The sequence below is a fragment of the Crocodylus porosus genome, unplaced genomic scaffold (genome assembly GCF_001723895.1).
Source record: "Crocodylus porosus isolate Cpor-Errol unplaced genomic scaffold, CroPor_comp1, whole genome shotgun sequence".
In the NCBI taxonomy this organism is placed as follows: Eukaryota; Metazoa; Chordata; order Crocodylia; family Crocodylidae; genus Crocodylus; species Crocodylus porosus.
Window position 1 is genome coordinate 33439370 of NW_017728906.1, and position 20586 is coordinate 33459955.

General features: G+C 43.2%; 1 protein-coding gene across 4 annotated transcripts in view; it reads left to right on the forward strand.

Moving 5' to 3' along the window:
* The window catches only part of MAP3K7CL (MAP3K7 C-terminal like), a 50383-nt gene that overhangs the window by 13331 nt on the left and 16466 nt on the right, over nt 1–20586 (forward strand). For 2 of the 4 annotated variants that reach the window (XM_019528806.1, XM_019528805.1), the window contains 2 exons: nt 5836–5897; nt 15831–15946. In XM_019528806.1, the coding sequence (XP_019384351.1) occupies nt 5836–5897; nt 15831–15946 (178 nt within the window). Of the gene's footprint in view, nt 1–5835; nt 5898–14298; nt 14413–15830; nt 15947–20586 lie in introns of those variants that run through there. The other 2 variants (XM_019528808.1, XM_019528807.1) reach the window with 2 other exon arrangements.

Sequence of the window (20586 nt, forward strand, 5' to 3'; positions counted from 1 at the left end):
CTGTAGGGAATCAGGTTTCAACAGGTTTAGCTGTTTTCATTGTTCCCCTTAAAAATGAGCTGGGTCGGTCTTTGCTACCACTCTGCAACTTAGTCATAACTATGCTATGCAGATTCAAGAGAAAAATGACAATTACGTGTGCTATGAAGATTGACCTGTCTTTAGTACCACAAGAGGAAATTGCCCCTCATCCTGTGTCAGTGATGTGGCATGTTAGCTGTGGCATGTTAGCTGGAAAGCTTATCCTGCTCTTATACTACTGGCCTTGACACAAGAGTAAGCAGTAAGCTTTGATGTACAGAGACATTCTAGCTAGGAGGTGGAAGAAGGGAATCATTTGCCTGAAGATCATATATCAGATGAACAAGGTTATAATTATGATCTTTGTGCAACAATTATAGGTGATCTTAGGAATGGGACTGTGAAGGAAGCATAAAATGGCAACTGTCCCTTTGGTAAAGTGTTAATCACTCACCAGCTGCGTGGGGGGGTTCACATCAGTGTCATGTGGTAGACCTTTTCTTCAAATTTGGAATCCTTTAAATTACAGGGTCCAAAATTAAAGTCAGGAACTTATCCATATCCTGGGATCCACAGGAAACCAGAGAAACACCATCCTTGTTGCTGAAATTGTTAGAATATGACAGGTTGTCAGTATTTGACAGGTTGTCGAGACAATTGCAAAAGAACTCATTTATTTGACATGGAAGGCTAAAGTTGAAGTCTTTTTTTCTGAGAAAACTGAGCAACCAGGTCTCCCACATCCCTGGACAGTGGCTGTTTTAGAGTGTATGAGGTGTTCTCTTTCTCTCTGGTTTTAGAGTCATAGAGAAGTAGGGCTCCAAAGCATATAGTCCAATCCCACTCCTGTGGCAGGATCATCCCTATGCAAACCATCCTATACAGATCCATAGTCTAACCTCTTAGCAAAATTACAGTCAACCCTGACACAACACAAGACATAACACCCTAGTCTGCCAAGGGTAAAGCAGGGGGACCATGGCAGCCGATGTCCTGCCTTTGCAAGAATTGTTAAAGTATGCTTGGGAGATATCAGGCAAGGAGCCATGCCCCCTGCTACAGAGGAAAGCAAAAACCCCAGCAGTCCATACAGATATGACCATGGGGTAAAATTCCTTTCTGACCCCAGATATGGCAATTGGTCTGACCCTGAATGAAGGGGCAAGACCCTCTAGCCAGGAATCTTTGGGTTTAAGTTCCACCAAGAGCCCTGGCACACCCCAGTCAAAGTCCCCAGCCTTTGCTGTAACTTCAGGCTATTGGCTTGTGTCCAACTCTCTGCAGCAAGAAAGAAAAGTTGTGTTCCCTCTTCTTTATGGCAGCCCTTCAAGTATTTGAAAACTGCTATCGTGTGCCCTTTTAAGCACCTTTTCTGCAAGCTAAACATGCCTAGCTTCTTCAGCCTCTCCAGGCACCTCTACATGTGCCAGATGTCTGCTCCATTGCATGCTAATTAGCACATGTTGGAGCAGACTCAATTAATTGAGTCTGCTGGAGCATGCTAATTAGTGTTCTCCAGCAGCCTTTGAGTCATGTCTATTCAGCATCTGCACGCTTCAAAATGGTGGTGGATGTGCTTTAATTAAAGTTTGAAGAATAAGCTTTAGTTAAAGCATCCCCACTGTCATTTTGAAGTGTGGGACACTGAATACACATGACATTGTGGGCACTTTAATTAGAGTGGCACTCTCAGAGCTACTCTAATTAAAGTATCCCCTTCCACCCTGGAGCTCAGGTATAGATATCCTCCTTGTATGACTTGCCTTCCAAACCCTCTATCATGTTTGTTGCCTGTCTCTGGACTCTGTCTAACTTCTCCAAGTCTCTTGTAAAATGTGGAGCCCAAAACTACACATAGTGCTCTAGATGAGACCCAACCAGTGCTGAGTAGAGAGGTACCTCCCATGTATTGCACCTAATACTTCTACTGATGTATCCCATAACCACATTTGCCTTTTGAGCAGCTGCATCACAGAGCAGACTCATATTGAGTCTGTGATCTACCAAGACCCCCCAGATCCTTCTTTGTAGTGCTGCCATCCATCCAGGTGTCACCCATTTTGCATATGTATTTTGATTATTCTTCCTGAGTTGTAGCACCTTGCATTTCTCAGCATTGAACTTCACCCTTGTAGCTTCAGCTCAGCTTTCCTATCTGTCCAGGTCCTTCTGAATTTTGCCCTGTCCTCTAACATGTTTGTAATCCTTACCAGTTTTGTGTTGCCTGGGAACTTGATCAAGTTTCAGCTTCAACAGTTTGTCACCTCTGACAAAAACTTGTTTTGTCAGAAATTCCCAACCATAAGTTCTTTGTCTCTACTGACTTGGATTTGAGAGTTTGATTTGAGATGTAATTTTGCTTGATTTAATTTTAGGTTGGTTATTTTTAGTTTTGAGGGTGAGGGAATTCTGCTGACTCCCTTAGATGCTTTAATCAATGTTGCTTAGGGTTCAGGCCAGTCACTTAAAAAATATTGGTTACAAATTAATAACTGGTAAATTAAAAAAAAATGCCTGAATTGCCTGACACAGTACAGTCAGGAAAATGGGAAGTAGCAAAGGAATAGTAGCAACTTGATAATTTATCTCCAGGCCAGTCATCTTCATTGCCTTCCACTATGTGGGCCATAGATTTTGAGGCCAGGAGGAATGCTTATGATCCTTTGATTTGATTTCCTGCATAACACATGCAATAGAATTTCATTTAATAATGTCTACATTAAACCTATTGCTGCAGGTTGAACTGTAGCTGATCTTTTGGACATATATGCAAGAGTTTAGAAAAATCTTTCCCACTTTCTGAAATTTTACAGTATGATTAAATAGCTGTATCACTATCATCCCTCTCACATCCTGTTTTGTTTTTTTCTTGTAAAATATAAATACATATTTAAGTTTTCATTTTGTCAAGCTGTGAAACATGGTGGCTAATTCTAAAAAGTGACCTGCTATAGTAATTCATTCCACTTGGAGCTCAGAAGAAAAAAAGAAAAGTTTGTCACTTTTTCAGTTAGTACTTGATGAAACTCAGAATCAATAGATAAGACTCCCAGCAACTTTGGGAACAGGACTGGAAAGTGAATTTGATATTTTCAAAGGAGCCTAAGGGAATTAGGTACCTAAGATAATTCCCATGACTGAAGTGCCAAGTTTATCTGCTTTATAGAACATGACCTAGAAGATGATTTTAAAGGAGTCTTATGTGACTGTAACTAAAAAAAACCCTTGCAGCTGTTCAATAGATGTTAGGGCAGGCCCATTATAAAATGTACTATGGTATGCCATAATGGTTAGGATACCAATACGTTCTATTTTTAGTACCATTGACTCCAGTGCTTTGTGTTCAGAAAATGAGCACTGAGCATCTGCTTATTAAACGGGGTTTCTCTGCCATTAGTTTTCTTTTTTAATATTACATCCTTTTGCAATTATGTAGGAATTTTTGTCTTTGCTAGTTCTAGTAACTGTCCTGCAGACAACAATATCAGCGCTGCTTCTCTGATATTTTGAAGCTGACTTGTAAAAGTTCAGTAAGATTAAAAAAAAATTAAAATCCAATGTAATAAAAAAATAGCAGTTGTTTCTTTCACAGCATACATGGTCTCAGGTTTTTTGCTAGTTTAAAAGCATGAGGGGTCTTCCTTTGGGCTACTGTACTGTATGTTGTACTGCTGGCATTGTCAAAACAAATGTCAACTTTACTTCTGTCCATGACTCTGATCCAATATCCCTGTCAGAATGTTTTACAAGTGTTCGGCCAAATGTTTGTAGAGCAGCTGTACCACTGGTCTGACTGAGTCATATTCCTTCTTTCCTTTTGGCCACATAGTATGATTCATCTTTCTTCTTTTAGAGCATTTGCCTATTTTTAACATCCATACAAGAAAGCAACAACTACTTAAAGGTAAACACTTGCATATAGATGTGAATCAATTTTATGCAGTTAAACAGCTTAAATACCTTGCAAGGGAAATACTGTGCAGGGGGAAAGGGCTTTTGTAAATGCTACCAGAAACTGAGCTCCTAGAATAGTAATTCTTAAACCTTTTTAGACTCAAGACACTCCTTGTTAGACTTAGGGCACCCCTCAGAACATGCCAGCTCTTTATTTTCACCCAGTTTATTTATTTATTTTTTGACTCTGGAAAAATAATAGAGCAATTTTTCTATTGAAAAGAACACAGAGACCATAACAAATCAAAATATTTTTGTCACTGTGAATTCCTATTTGAAATCTCTTGGTTGATCTTGTGAGTCATGTGCAGGTGTTTGCACCCCTAATATTGTGTGGCATTCACAGACACCTTTTAAAGGATCTCATGATACTCCCGGGGCTCCAGCATTCTGGCTGTGAACTACTATCCCAGAATCTCCCTGGGGGGAGGGAACCACTATCTCAGTTGTTACTTAAACAAGTTCATTGAGATGATGGTTTGCTTTACTGTTGATGTTGTTCTCTTTTCTACTACATTTTTCCTTGGGGCAATCCTCACTTGTCGTCTTCGCATCATCATCCACATCAGCAAGCACAATATAAGTCATAATAAAGGCAGCATAATTTCTTGGCAGCTGACAGCTAATGGTATTAGTTAAAATGAGCCTCTTACTAGATATTGGTCAATATGCACATGCTTCGTGGAACAAGATTTCTTACTTCACCTAACTTGACTACCACTGCCACAATGCTACATGACCACCAACAGTAGCACACTGACAGTAAAGTACCTGGCAAGGAAATAAGGTACTAATACTGATAAATGAAAGATTTCTGTGGTTCCATCAACAAGTGCAAGAGTCTGCATTGGAGAGCAGGTTGCAGTAGCTGGCTTAAGTTTGCAGTTTTCCTATGTGAAAATCACCCCAGTTGATAATATGGTGATGTATTATATATGACAGAGTCTGAAGACTAACTGAGAGTGAAGAAGATCTAGTAACCTTCTGCAGTCTGCAGTAAAATCCATAAACAGGCTTCACAATCTAATGCATAATGGATGGTATGAAAGAAACTGAGTAATAAATATTGCACTAATAATGATGCCACATGGGTATGATTCACATTTCTGTACTCAGCCCAGGTCCCAGTGGGCCGGTGTGCACATCAGAAAACTGATGTAATTGGCACTCACCATTGCACCTTGCAGGCTGCCCGTGGTGTTAAAACCCTAGTGTTAAAACACTATGATTCTGTACAGCATAATAGGTAAATGGACTTTCTCTCTCCCATTTTATTTCTCTGGACCTAAGCAGAGACCCTCGCCATCCAAGGCTGTCAGTCAGATATATTCCATGGGGATAATTCAGTGTAAAGATAGAAGTGTTTTTGTTATGGCTGTGGCATACCTTAGCCGTAAAATCTCTCTTACATCTATTTGGAAGTTACATTTACAATTAGATTCAGCTGCAGGGTATGTTGACTGCTCACTGAAAGTTGTTAATGCTCTCCACTTCCACTGAATCTGTGAGTTTTTTTAAGTATCAGTGCTGAAAACCTAATTGTTTGGACTGTACTTGAGAACAGGAGACAGAAACTATGTCCATTATCTTTTTAACACACTATAATATATTCTCTTAGTATGACCAAGTTTTAATTGTTGTAGTAAAAAGTTGGGTACATACCTGGCATACATGTGTGCATGCTTAACTTTACACTCGTGTTTATTTCCCCTGAGCTTACATGTTCCAAATTACACATGTATGTAGGTGCTTGTGGGATTAGGGTAGGAGCATGAATTTAGATATATGGTCAGCAGATCACATAAAATGGCTTATAGTAAACATTGTTATTTTCTTTTCTTTCAATTCATTGCATTTTAGATGATGCTCCCCCTGAAAGCACCTTTCCATTGGCATTTCCTGAACTAGATCAGCAGCTTCAGGTAAATCTGATTTTTATTTTAAACTTTGATTTTTACCAGCTGGACTGGATTGATTTATAACTAAAAACGGTACATTGCTACAGTGAGAGTTGAGTAGCTGGGCACAGATCCAAACTATAAAACTGTAATGTCCCTATAATATCAGCAAGACAATTGATTTGTCATTTCTCACCCAAGTACCAGGCAGTGTTGTCATTTTAACAGCTTCAGCTTTTCCTTTTAAATTTACCAATGATTTTTGTACAAATTTTATCAGGGTGCAAAATCATCCTGGTGCTACTGAAGTAAAGGAGTTTCTTTGCTAATTTCAGCAGAAGCAGGCCCAGACTGTAATATAGGCTAACGCCCATATCCATCACAAGACAGATTCCAAGGCAGATTTGCAGCTAGAGGCAGGATGCATTATTTGAGAGTACAAAAATATGTCTTGTACTACACCCTCATCCCTAATTTGGGGAACCCTGGCTCCTGACCAGTCTTTACCATAAGTTAGAGCATCCTGAGGTTTACTTTAATTTACGCTGTTTGGCCAGCAGCGTCAGAGACCGTAACATCAGGGGTGAATTTCTAGGACATGAAAAGCTCAGTCACACTTCCTAGGTAGGAGCTGCTGTAACAGGGGACTGTTCTCCTGTAGCCAACTTAGATGGCTTTTGGGCTGCTTTGTGAGGCAATTGGGGCACAAAGCAGTTCTCACAAACTAGAGAATCCAACTTTCCCTTTCTGTCACTGCATGGAAACTCCGAAGTGCAGAGGGTTACTTCCCCTCTGTGACTGCTGTGGGATGATAGCATCTTAGGCCTTTGATGTTCACTTCAGGCCATCTTTTTTGCAAGAACAGTTAGGCTTATGGGAATGGCAGCAGGTATCCCTGACATTTCAATAAAAAGACAGATGTTTCCTGGCTCTAAACTGGGAAAGGTCGTCACAGGGACTGGATGATTCAGCGACGTTTCCCTTGCTGTTCTCTATCGGTCACGGAGATGATGGCAAGGGACTGCTGATCTGAAGACACAGTATTTTCTCTCCTGCCATGCTCAATAGAAAAAAGACTGAGGAAGGAACAGAGGCTCAGGATTCTGAGAATAGGGGCAGACCCATGGAGCTAATAGAACAAAGGTGGGGAATCCCTGCCAGTGACTCGCTCTGTGACTCCCGGCAAGTCACTTCACCTCTCTGCGCAGCTGCAAATGGAGTTAATTTTAATTTACATTGTTGAAGAAAGTGCATGGAGGCCTGATGAGGGAGTGCTATAAAAGAGCTAAGTATGACTATCATTCGTGTGTTTGGTATAATTTAAGAACAAAATTGCAGATGTTAAATGTAGCAACTTTACAGGCAAAGTGACTGTTTTTATTAAGACTTTTACAATCCACATTTAGCATACATATTACACTCTCTAAATGTGTACTTTTGAAATAGACTGAAACTGTTCCCCTGGAAGCATTCAAGTCTGTTAGATAAATAATAGCCCTTTAATAAAAATATTTTAAATGCACACTCAAGCAGTTCCACCAGGAAGTCTTGTGGTCCATTAAGTATATAACATCTTTAAAGAACAGCTTAAGTCTTTCCTTGTTCCTCCAGATTTGGTGGCAGAACAAATCCAGAGAAACCATCAAAGGCATTGGATCAGATCTTCGTCTCCTTTTTTTGTAATCTTTTCGAAACATTTTTCTTTAACATTAAGCTAGCCTAGTAGTGTGGCACTGAGGGTAAAGTGATTAGCTCTGCCCCTCAGAGGTAATTAATGTTGGTGCCACACCACAAGGAAAGGTACAAAAAGTAGCTAGGATGTTTCTGTTCTGGAGTTAGCACATGCAGAGTTAGCTTGCGTATCTCTGCACCATGGCTTGCAAGATAACTGTAAGGGAGGGAGGTTGTACAGCTGTTCATGGGATATGAGGGAGGTTGGCTCCAGAGTGGCAGGTAGAAAAGGGGGAATAGAAGGCTTCTGAGGCTGTGTCAAAATTAAGCAGAAAGATTGCCCCTGAGATAAAAAAAGACGGGAAATTCCTGGATTAAATGAGTCTGGCCAGGGGCTGGCTGACCTAACAGGTCGAAAACCCAGAATTAATGTTGATGGTCCTTCCTTAGACCTTGGGCTTGTAGGCGTTTACCTATCTGCTTAAATCTACATATCTGTTAAATGACTTAAGTGGCCATGACCACAAGGTTGCTAGTTCATTGTGACAGTGTGTTTAGCTTCAGCAGTCCCTGCAGCTCACCTCTGAGTGTCCCCACTATTGTCAATTAGATGGTCACACCAAAGAAGTAATCCAATGGAAATAGCTTTTATATTTTATAAACTAAACCATTATTTTCACTACTAGTTGGATAACTTAATTTTGATTCCACTGAGTACAAGAGGCTCAGGATAGGTTTACTCTTCAATCCAAAGGTGTGACTGCAGCTAAGGTGGACATACCTGAGCTAGCTGTAGTACCAGTTGCAGTGTAGACCTGGCAGCATGTCCACACCCAGCTAGGGCCCTGGGTATGTCTTTGGAGGCTCTGCCACCATCACTATGCTGCTACCAGTGCTTCATGTATTTCAGGTATCTCTCTGAGTTGCAGTCCTACCTTCTGGATGGCTGTGTACATATGCCTATTGTCAACTGGAATGCAACCCTTTGGGATCTTTGGACCTTCAAGTATACTTGTGTGTGTGTTTCAGTATACCTGTGAATGGCTACAAGGCTTTCATCACAGTGCCAGGTTCAGTGTTGTGGCAAGGAAGTTTGGCCCCCAGAGCAAAGCCCACAGCAGCATCCCACCCTTGCCCCACACACAGATCTGGGGGGCCCAGGCCCCACCCATGCTTGCCCAGGAGTGCACACAGCGGCGGGAGCTGTCTTCCTCCCATGCCCACACCCCCTAAAACGAGCTGCTTGCAGCTCCGTTCCATGTCCCACCTGGGCTGGGTAGCACCTACTGGCACCGCTACACTTCCGCAGGGGGCAGAGTGGCAGTCCCCCTCCCCCCCGCTATAGCACTGGTCAGTTTCATAGGAAGAAGCATTGGTATTTTATACCGAAGAGGAACAAAGTATATATATAGATGCAAGGGAAATAGCCATACAGTTATTGATGCTGAATTATATATACTAAGTTAGTGATACTGAATATAGCTTTGTGTTTATAGGCCATATCCTGGGCAGCAGTCCATAGCTCACATCCCAAATATTGGAGGCTGTATTGGAGGCTGGGACACAGACCCTTCTCTCTAGATGTCAGAGTCCCTGATGAGATACTGGTAGCACTGACTTGGATCAGTCAGCTCCATCATCATTGTCAATGTTGTGATGCCATTAGCTTCCACCCTCCATTCACACTGGCATGCAGTGGTGAGGTTGGAACCCTTCAAGACCAAGCTGATTCACCTTCAGTGCAGTCACTGGGAATCCTCCCCACTCCTTGAGCAGTGGGACTGTTCCAGTCCACTTCAGGCCAGGTGAGGATAGGACTGGCTCCAGAATAAATATTTCCAGAAGACTGATTGCAATTACTTCATGCTATACAGTCACACTTATAATGGAGCATTACATCTACATATTATATTCAGATACCTATGTCAGAACCTAGTGTCTGATTATTTAGGTCACTAAATACTTACAAAGGTGTCAAATTTTGGGTGTCTGTGCTCTTGGGCCTATACTATGTCTCCTCTGCCCCTACTCTACCTGTGTTTGTTCTCAGTCTTTACACCTCCCCTCTCCTATACTTTCAATTCCTCCTGGGTCTTTCTGTTTTTTCCTGAAGAGGAAAGCATAGTAGTCATGGAAAGTCATACAAGTAGTCAGACAGCTCTGTTCCATGGCTTTAAATGAAGTCATGAACTTGACTCTGAGGCATGTTTTATTTGGTATAACTCTGGTAAATAATTTCTGTTCAGTGAACATAAAATTGATGTAATAGAGAGGAGGGTGAAACAACTTACAAGGCTAATTTATAAAGTTAAAAGTTATGCTTTAGTGGAAAATATGTATAAATAAATATATATACATATCTATAAAAGTTTATGTTCTGAAAAGAACTGTTTTATTGTTTATAATGCAACAGGCAAATTTAGCTTCTTGAACTTTTAATAATGGCACTTAGACTTTTTCTGTCCATCAGGACCCTTGGTAGAGTCACAGAAAGATTTGAAAAAGCTTTAAAAAGTATATTGTCATTTAAAATAAGTCATTCAAAATACCTTGAAATAACAATTTTGACTGGATAATCCACAAAATGATCAGTTTGTACCCACAGTAATAACATAATGATACTTGTTATGCTGTTATTAGAATGTGTAGAAAGTCCAGATTCACAGTAACAAGGAATTATGCCAGAACTAGAAAAATGGAACTCAGAAGGGGAGATGAAATTGAGTCTATTATTTCCTTCCAGCTGCCTTAGATTATCTTTCTTAGGATGATTCAGAATTTGGGAGTTATCCAACCTATTGTTATAGAAATAGATTCATTGAAGAGTCCTAGTTGCACAGTAGAAGTTAACTATGTGAGCTATAGTGGCGGTCACTGTTATTAGAGAGGTATGGTACAAGGCTAAAGGTGACCATTATTTGAAATGCCCAAGATATCAGCAAGGCAACAATTGTTTAGGTGCTACCTTTTACTGGGCCAACTGTATACCTGGGATAAAGTTAGACAAACTCTCAAATGCAAAGCATTTTTTTTCAGGACTTCTTTGCATTTGAAAGCTTGTCTAATTTTATCCCAGTTCTACAGTTGGTCCAATAGAAGATACCACCTCCCAAAATCTTTTCTTCTTGAATAATTCCTGAACCATCATGCCTACAACATCACTCTAACACTACCAAGATGGCTGAGTCCTCAAGAGAGATACTCTGGCATCCAGCCAGTGCATCTCTGTGGTGCCCCTGTTGCCCCAGCATGCTGCCTTGGTGTGCTGGGGCAAGTAGTAGTGGCCACGGCTGCAGTGTGACCTGGACCCCCCAGACCCCCCAGGGTGGGGGGACTGTGTGGTTTCTGGCAGGGGGTTGTGGGTGTGGGGTGTGTCGGGGGGATGTGAGGGGTGGAGGGTTGTTGGTGTGGGGTTTGTGGGAGGAGTTTGAAGGGGGGGGTCACCACATGCCTGCCTCCCATCCCCCCCACTGCAGTGCACAGCCACTGGTCATGGCAGCAGCAGCCAGCTGGGCCATCAGGGTGTCATGGCCTGCTGCAGGCACAGTCCCATGGTGGTGCAGTACTGCCTGACCCACAGTCTGTCCATGCCAAATGGACCTAGCCCAACCCACCCCGGCCTGCCCTGCTAGTGTGCCTTTGGACAGGAGCTGCAGGTAGTGGCAGGAGCCATCCTGGTCTTGCGCAAAGGCACGCTAGCAGGGCAGGCCGGGCCAGGCCAGGTCTGTTCGGCATGTACAGATCACAGGTCAAGCAGCAACAGGCAGCCAGGGACACACCACACTGAAGGCCATGATCGCCCAATGGCCACTGGTGCTGCTGCTGGGGAGGAAGGGGGGCTATAAGCTGGGGGGGAGGGGAGGACCCCTCCTGAGCTGTCCCCCTCCATACCCACAGCCCCCAACACACAACCCCCCCCAACACTGAGGCAGCATACTGGGGAGCAAGGGAAGAGGGCAGCCATAGAGACACTTTGGCTGGGTTCCAGAGTGTCTCCTTGGAGGACCCAGCCTCCTGTTGTTTCAGGGCACGTTCCAGGAGTGTGCCTTGTGCTGCTTTTTTTCAGTCAGGGTTTTTTTTTGATACTAGGATTTCCCAGTATCAATTTTTTTGGTCCCAGTGTGCCTCTTGTAGCATCTCAAACTGCTTTGCGATGCCACAACAGGCACGCATGCGCTCATCTGGACACATCCATAGATAAGGTATGGCATGTTTTGGTACAGTGCTGCCTGGCGCTATAATTGAATGCTCTGGACCTACCCCACAGAGTTTCATTCTAGAGACCTCTCCCAGGAGCTTCCTACAGACAGACTTAAACCAAGAGGATACATGTCCTCACCGAGGTGCCTGTGGATGCTCAGTCATGGGACAATCTGTTCTAGTAAGTGGATGTGCATTGCCTTTTTCTATATTCTGTGCAAAGCTTGTGGCATCCCAAAAGAGGTATAGAGAGGCTTTAGAGCTTGTAGCAAATTGGGTACAGATGGTCAGACAAGCAGTAGCACCTGAAGTGTGACTTTAATGCTAGATTTGTGAACCATTCAGAGAGGCTGTGAGCACATATTTTGCCAGCATAGGGAAGTGGGGATGGATGATATGGAGCCCTGAAATAAGCAGGATTAAATGTTGGCAGTTGTTGCCTTTAAATATATCTTTCTTTTGGCAGGAGCCTTTTTGCCTGTGTAGATATACTTTTAATATATGTTGCCTTTTAAATGGATGAGGGAGGTTATGGGGAAATAAAGAGTTGCTATATTGAGAATAAACTGATGTATGCTTGTTGGACTTGTAGCATAGAACTAAATTCTGCAAATTGGCTTTATGCAGTCACTGAAGTACACTGAGGATAATGAGTAGTGACAGAAAAATAACAAACTATTACAAAGTATAATAGTGTATAGACTTCCAAACTAAGAAATACATGTCCTGGGCATCCCCATTCCTTTTTTTTTTCCTTTTTTTTTTTTTTCTGGGAGGATTGAGGTATGATGGGGACACATTGTTGGAGGCATCTGAAACTGTGTTCAATTCATGTCCATTTCATGATCAAGAAAGATGAATTAAAGTGGGGAACATTATTCCTCTTGCTTCTCCTGTGCCTATGGAAGAACAGTTTTATTATAAAATAATACTTTTGCAAGGATTTAATAAGTAACTTGTAGGAGAAAAATAATGGAAATTTTAGAAGTGTTCTGCTTCATCCTTCATTGAAATGTCAATTTTTCAAAAAATATCAACACTCAGTAAGCTTTTCAAACAGAAAAACAACCAAAAAATTGTTGAGCTTTCCAAAAATTCTAAACCACCTCTAGTTTTATGCATTAAATAGAACAGCAGAATGAGATAAGACAATGGAAAATTAGCCTGACACAAGGACCAGAAGAGAAAGATCCCTTACAAAATGTACTATGTTGCTATAAAATTCTCCCAAATATGACATCTGTATTTCAGTATGGAGTAGCTGGATGCAAAGTGAGAAACAAATGACAAACACAAATTTTAAAAAAGAGAGAAATGGTTCAAATCTTGTGTTAATATGGGGGGGAGGGGGGAGAGGGAGGGGAGGTAGATGAGATAACAACTCTTATCCACCTCTGTCTTCTGTGGAACCTCAGCTGTAATAATAGTTTCAATTTTTTCTCTCTAAGAAGTGATCAGATGGTAGACTCAGAGCAGACCCTATGTCATAAGGGTCTTTCTGCAAACATCAAACCTTGGACATTTGTATCCACCAGAAGAGACTTCCTTAGAATTGAAGGAATGGGCGCAAAGGGACAGGATCTGGATGTTGCCTCTTGGTTCTAAGGACTCAAAAGAGTGTTATGTTTGTATTGCATTTCATTCTACAATCTCCTGTGTATGAAGCTTACAAATAGTAGATTTTTTACGAGGTGTTTCAAATTTTTGTTGATCTATTTTGCCTGGTTAACTTAAAATGTCATTTTAGGAAAAATGATGCCCTGGACAGGGAACAATTGGGGAGGGAGTTGAGTCAGCAGCTGGTTCTAAGCAAGAAATAGATATGAAGTCTCAACATGACCAGATAATTTTTAGCTCTCCAAATATATCTTTTGCGTGAGAAGCTCGGATAGAGAAAGTGCTGCTTTAATTCTTAAACTGGTTTAAACTAGCTAGATTTGAGGGAGATAAACTGGAAAGAAAAGCACCTGAGTATCTTCTTTTTCAGGCTTATTGGTTAGGGGCTTTCCCACAGAATACTTCTCAAAGAGCGCTTTGAGGAACCTACAGCGTAGTGCTTATTCTGGTGGATGCCAGAGATGCTACTTTGGCTCTCCCGCACATTGTTGGAATAGAGGTCTGCATTGTTTATATTTTGACTTGTTAAATTTATGCATATTATTTGGGTGGAGACATGGATGGTGCTATGGCTCACCCACACTGAAATGCAGTTAAGATCCCTTTCCCAGGAACCATCATCACTGAGGAATGGGGAGCTCATTCTCCAAGGCCCTGACCTCTCCTGTGTTCCAAGCTGTGTCCTGAAAACAACTTGGCCACAGCATTATGAGAGGTGTCCTAATTTAATCACAAAGAATCCCACGTTATATTGGGAATGGATACATGTTCATCGACATTTCTGTAAGGCTGCCTAACACAGTGCATTCCGAATGCCCATGGCACAATAAGCATTTTTGTGCTGAAAGAGGCTGACACCAGCTGTTAAATACAATCACTTTTGTCCTCTCTCTATAAATAGATTTAAACAAAATTGCACTTTGTGACCATAGCAAAGGATTGCACAACCAGAAAGAGGAAAAGTCCCAAGTGCTCGTTCTGTCCCAATCTTGTCATAGTCACTGAAAGTATATTATGTTCAAGCAGAAGAATAAAAACAGAGCTGTGCAAGGTAAAGATTGCTTGATTTTGATTTCAGGGGGCAGTCAGATGTTCTTTACTGAGGAGTAGAAGATTTTTTTGTTGGTGGCCATGCTATATAGAGTTCCTTTATACTCAGTTGATTCATGACTACTGATTTTAACATGTTATGTATGAAAGCACTTTCATATTTCATATGGAAGTCTTACTCAGCTGTAAGGTCAAAAAAGAACAAAAAAACCCAGACAACTAACACAACTGTGCTCTCAAGACATAAAATTTAAGTAATTTGAGGAATCTCAGGATGGAGCATTTTTGGCTATGGCTATGGCTACCATGGCTTTCCAAAGTTTACATTTGTTTAAACAACTTGCTATATTCATTTAGGGCCTGTGAAGTCAGCAACTAAACTTTCCCTGTCTTTGCAGTAAGCACTAAGTTCCCAGTGTCTGGATACTCTCCAAGTGCGTTAATTGTCTTCTTACTTTTGCAGCTCTACAAGACATCCCACCACAGGAAATAAAAACATTTTACAAATGCTAGTGAATTAACCTTCATATGACTCCATGGGCCAATCAAAATTTTGAAAAGGAGGGTGCAGATGATGTGGTGCAACATCCCATAAAACACAACAAACATTTTTCTCCAGTTAAAAACAAAATATACGCTTTACAAATATGCTAGGGGCATCAGGATTTATATTATTTAGTTTAAGATCAAAGCAAAAACAAATATAACCTCATTGGAATGTGCACTCATTTTTCTATGTTATATATAAAGTATATAAAGCAAAACAAACTGGGCAAAAATAATCAAAATATATTGTTTCATTAGTCCTGTAGCCATTAGAATTGGGGCTAGAAGGGACTCCAAGAGGTCATTTTGTCTAACTTCCAGCTCAGGACAGGAACAGTCCTTTCTAAACTATCCCAGATGAATGTTTGTCTAACTTGCACTTAAAAGCTTCCAGTGATGGAAATTACACAGCCTCTCAGTAATCTGTTTCAGTGCTTAACCACCTGGAGTTTGAAAGGTCTTCTTAATATCTACCGTAAGATTTCCTTGGTGCAATTTAAGCCCATTCTTCTTATCATGTCCCCAGAAGATATGGAGAACAAGCGAGTGCCATCCTTTTTGCGATGTAACACAGATATCACTATCAGTTTGAAAAGATGGCAAGAGAAATTATGAAAATGCTTAAAAGATCCCAAAGGTGTGCATCTACATTTGATAAATGAGAAGTTTTCCTTAGTGTGAAAATTATTCATTAAGAACAATGGGTCTGGTCCTACAGTTCTTATGATTCAACAGACATTTTCCCTTAGTAAAGACAACAGGAATGAAACCACTAATTGCATCACAATTTTTAAACAGCCAAGATTTTATCAGTAATATTTCTTTCACATGCAGAAGCATTTGATTATTTTTTTTCTTCTTCTGTTTATGAAGCCCCTGCCACCTTGCCATGACTCTAAGGAATCTATGCAGGTGTATAAACAGCACTGCAAAATAGCAGAAGAATACCATGAAGTCAAAAAGGAAATTGCACTGCTGGAAGAAAGAAAGTAAGTAACTTTTCCCAAATATTTACAGGTTATGCATTCAAAGGAAAAGAAATGTAATTTTCATGAGAAAACAATTTCAAGTTAATGCAAAATCCCTCAGATGACTGTTTCTGTAGGTTAGTAAAAGAAATGTGGACATTGCTGTGAAAACTAGGTATTAAAAGAACTTTTGTTTGAATTATGAGACTATAGAAGAAAAATCCGAGTAAAGAAGTTACAATTTCAAGCCTTTCTCTTTAAAGCTTCTCCTAATCTAGGTCAGAAGATCTCCAGTGAACTTTTCTGGTTTATTTCCTTACTTGACAGTTATGACTAAGCAGAGCATCCAGCCCTTACTACCTAGGTTTGGCCTAGACACTCCAAGCAGCCTAGGATGAGGTTGGGGCTCTCACAGTCCTGGACCCTCACTTGTGAAACTTTTCACTGAAGAACATCCAGCCAAGTTCTTCCTAGTCAGATACACTGTGGGCCTAAGAGTAAAGCTATGCACTCAGAAGCTTTAGTTAAACAGGTGCACTCCCCCTCTAAATTCATATTTCAGGTTTAAGAATAGAGGGGCAGTTTAGCTGAAATAAGCATCTACATGTTTTTAGACCTTCCTAGCTTATACTGTTTTTAGTCTATACAGCAACTGTGTGAAGCCTCTTACTCTGGTTTAATCTACTTGGTTTAAAAACTCACCCTAACTGGCAGCTATAGATACAAGCTGAGTCCCTTTGAAAGTATACTGGGAGGAAGAAATGTTGCCCTTTATGGAATTGTGAAGGACATCATTTGTTCTTCATGAATCATTTTTCCATATATTTATTATTTTGAAATAAATTGGTGCATACATGTTGAGGCAGGGAGGAGATGAGCATTAGAACTGGTCATGACTGGAACTCTGAGGGTCAGCATACGATAATCATCAGGACAGAAACAGAAGGTAGAGGAGAACAGACCAAAGACACTGAACCCAACCAAACTCTCAGAGAATGCAAAGATTGTTTTGAGGCCCTGAACTTGTGACCGGCAGATTCTCAGACACATCCTGCCCCCAGTGTGCAACCACAAATATGCTTATATTAAAAAAAGATAAGCATACTTGAATGGATGCCTGTGGATATCAACAAGAGGTTAGGAATATCACTTCAGCCACTAGTTGTGAAAATTTGGCACAAAAATTGAATGGAGTTGACTTACTGTAAAGATATAAAACAGGGGTAGTTGTTGCTGAACTTTTGATGCTAGTATTGGTATAAAATCCATATTAAAATTAAGCCAAGCAACAATCAAGATAGGGAAGGAGACAAACAACTTAGAGTAACGGCAAAACAAGTTTGGGACTACTTAGAGAAGCTAGGTGCTTTCAAGTCAGTGGGTTAAGATGGGATGCAGTCTTTGGAGCTGTTGGCTATCCTCTTTGATAACTTGTGGAGGTCAGGAGAGGTCCTGGAAAACTGGAAGAAGACAAACATAGAGACAAACATAGAGATGTCTTTAAGAAGGGGAAGAAGGAAGATCCAGGGAACTACAGCCCAGTCAGCCTGGCCTCTATACCTGGAAAGATCTTGGAGCAGGTTTCAAGGAATCTATTGTGAAGAACCTAGGAGAGAGGTGACCAGGAACACCCAACATGGATTCACCAAGAGCAAGGCATGCCTGACCAACCTGACTTCCTTCTGTGGTAAAGTGACATGATCTGTGGATAGGGAGGCAGTGATGGATACCTTGACTTTAGCAAGGCTTTTGACAACGTCTCTCATAAAGTCTCATTAAGGAGCTAAAGAAATACAGACTAGATGAAAGTACTGTAGGATGAATATGTAACTGGTTAGATCATCATATTCAGTGGACATGTCTACATGAGACACTTAACTGTACAATAGCATAGTTTACTAAGCATTAATCGCACACATCTACATGTACGCACAGTTACTGCACAGTAAGTGATGCCAATCACAAGTAAATTTGCTCGCAATTAATTACTGCACAGTAATGCATGTGTAGATTCCAACCGGGAGCGAATCTGCTTTTGGTCAGCCCTGCCACTTGTAGGCCTGCCCCAGGACTGGGCTGCCTTTATGGCAGTCCCTACCTTTTAAAAGCCTGCAGGCATTTTGAGCCCTGGGGCACACAAGCAGGAAGCCTGAAGGCACTTCAGGCCCCTGTGTTCCCCTGGGTAGGCTGCAGCCTAGCTGTGCCAGCCTGCCTGCACCCTGACGCCACTGCCTGGCATTGCAGTGCCATGCAGCTGCCAGGTTCACATCATCCAGACCTGCAGTGTGATGTAGGTTACTGCAGGCTGCTGCCAGGCCTGCCAGCACCCAGTCCCAGCTGCAGGCAGCTTCTGGCTGCCTGAGCCAGCTCCAGCTGCCTGTAGCCCACCCTCAGCAGCCTGCCCTGAACCTGCATGTGCAGTGGGGCATTGTCTCAGCCGTCCAGCTGGTCCATGAAGGACACTGGTGACCCTGTGGTGCTGTGGGGTGAGGCAAAGGCAGTACCAGTTCACACAGGGTGTGTGCTCCAACACCCATGTCTCTGAGGGGCTGTGCAGGCATGAGTGGTCAGTGTGGCAGTGCCACATGAAGGTTAAGGCCTTGCAGGCACAGTTGGTCACCATGACCAACCACAATTGTTGGTCAGGGAGTGCCCGCAAGTCTATGCCCTATATCTGGCAGCTGGCAGCCATCCTTGTGCCCTGGGACCCATGCCACAGCCATGCTTTCTACAGCAGCCTGGGCAGCCTGCCTGAGCCCCCACCCCGGCCTAGCACCCACAGTGACACATCACTGGGGGAGGGCTCTTCCAGCTTGAAGCAGCCTATCCTGCTAAGCTCCCTGGCTGCAGCCTCCACCAGCAGCTTGGGGAGCCTGGGCCAGTGTCTGCCCTGACAGCTGCACATCCTCAGCCCCAGCCGTGTCACTACCAGCTGCCAGCAGCACCCTCCCCAGGGGGCGGCCCAGCTGGGTGCCTACACACTGCACCCTGCTGTCTGAGGACACTGCCGGGAGCTGCATCATCACCAGTCAGGACCAAGCAGAGCTGCTGGCCAAGCCAGCCCTGGCTACATGGTAAGTCCTGCACTGAGGGGAATCCCTGCCCTGGCCTTGACTCCTGTCCCTGCCCTCGCTCCCCACCCAACCCACACACACTCCCTTAGCCCTGGGATTCCCCTCCACAGCATGCAAGGAGGCAGGAAACAGTGCAAAACTTGATTAAGGTTGCAGCTAGGTGGCCATGGGCCTCTCACACTGAGAAATTTGTTGATGCTGTTGGCAATGTCCTTCTTGGCTGTGGGAGGGGGCAGGGACATGTAGCATAGCCACAGGTAACCCTCCAGGAGGCTAAAGTCAGTATAAGGTGGCAAAGGTTGTGGGGCAGCCCAAGCCTGACCCCCACACCATCATAGCTCATAGTCCTGTATCAGGTGAAGACCATAAGCAGCAGGGTGTAGTGGATTGGGCACCCCTCAGTCCACACAAACAGCTCATGACGCATTGCCCAGGGCACATGCAGCAGGGACACGCTCAGCGTGCAGCAAGGGTTTAGTGCAGGCCTTGGTAGGGCATCTCCCTGGAGAGGCCCGCTGAGGGGATGGTGGGGGCACAGGCAGCTCCTCATCCCGGTCATCTGGGAGCCATGCACCTCATGAGCCCAGGCACCAGGGGCTGGGTGGCAGCACAGAGAGTGGTTGGCTTGTAAGAGAAAAGTGGGGAGCAGAACCTGGAGGCTTGGCAGCAGGTGCTGGCAGAAGCCTGTCCTGTCCTGGCCTGGGAACAGGGCGGGGGAGGCAAGCTGCTTCCAGGCAGCAACTAGCAGCCTACCTGCCCCTGGGGAACGAGTTGGAACATCTGAGCCCAGGCCTGCCAGGCTGAATTATAATGGCCTCAGTTGCTCAGGGATGCAGGGGGCCAGTCAGGAAGGCCAAGGTGGAGATGGAACTGGGACTAGCTTCCCAGATCAAGGACAACAAGAAGTCCTTTTTTAAATACATAGGGGGCAAAAAGAAGGTTCCGGGTAATGTGGGGCCCCTGAAGGGCACGCTAGGAAATTTGGTCGTTACACCAGACAACAAAGCCAACATATTTAACGATTTCTTTGCCTCTATTTTCCTGAGCAGGGACCAAATCAGCCCTACCCATTGGGCCCCCCTCAGGCCCCAGGGGAGGCACATCTAGGCAAAGGGTCAGTGAGGATCTAGTTAGGGAACTTGTGGAGGGACTGGATGTATTTAAATCTGCTGGTCCGGACGATCTCCACCCCAGAGAGCTGAGGGAATTAGCTAAGGTCATTGCAGGACCCCTGACACGGTTTTACGAGCACTTGTGGTGCTTTGGTGTGGTGCCAGAGGACTGGAAGAGGACCAGTGTGATTCCCATCTTCAAAAAGGGGAGGAAGGAGGGCCCAGGAAACTATAGGCCAATTAGTCTTACCTCAATCCTGGGCAAGCTTTTTGAGAGAATTATTCTGGCGCATATCCACGAGGGGCCAGCAGGGGAGATTATGCTTAGGGGCAACCAACATGGATTAATTAGAGGCAGGTCCTGTCAGACCAACCTGGTGGCCTTCTATGACCAGATCACCAAATTCTTAGATGCAGGGGTAGCAGTGGACATAGTCTTCCTGGACTTTTGGAAGGCCTTCAATACTGTCTCTCA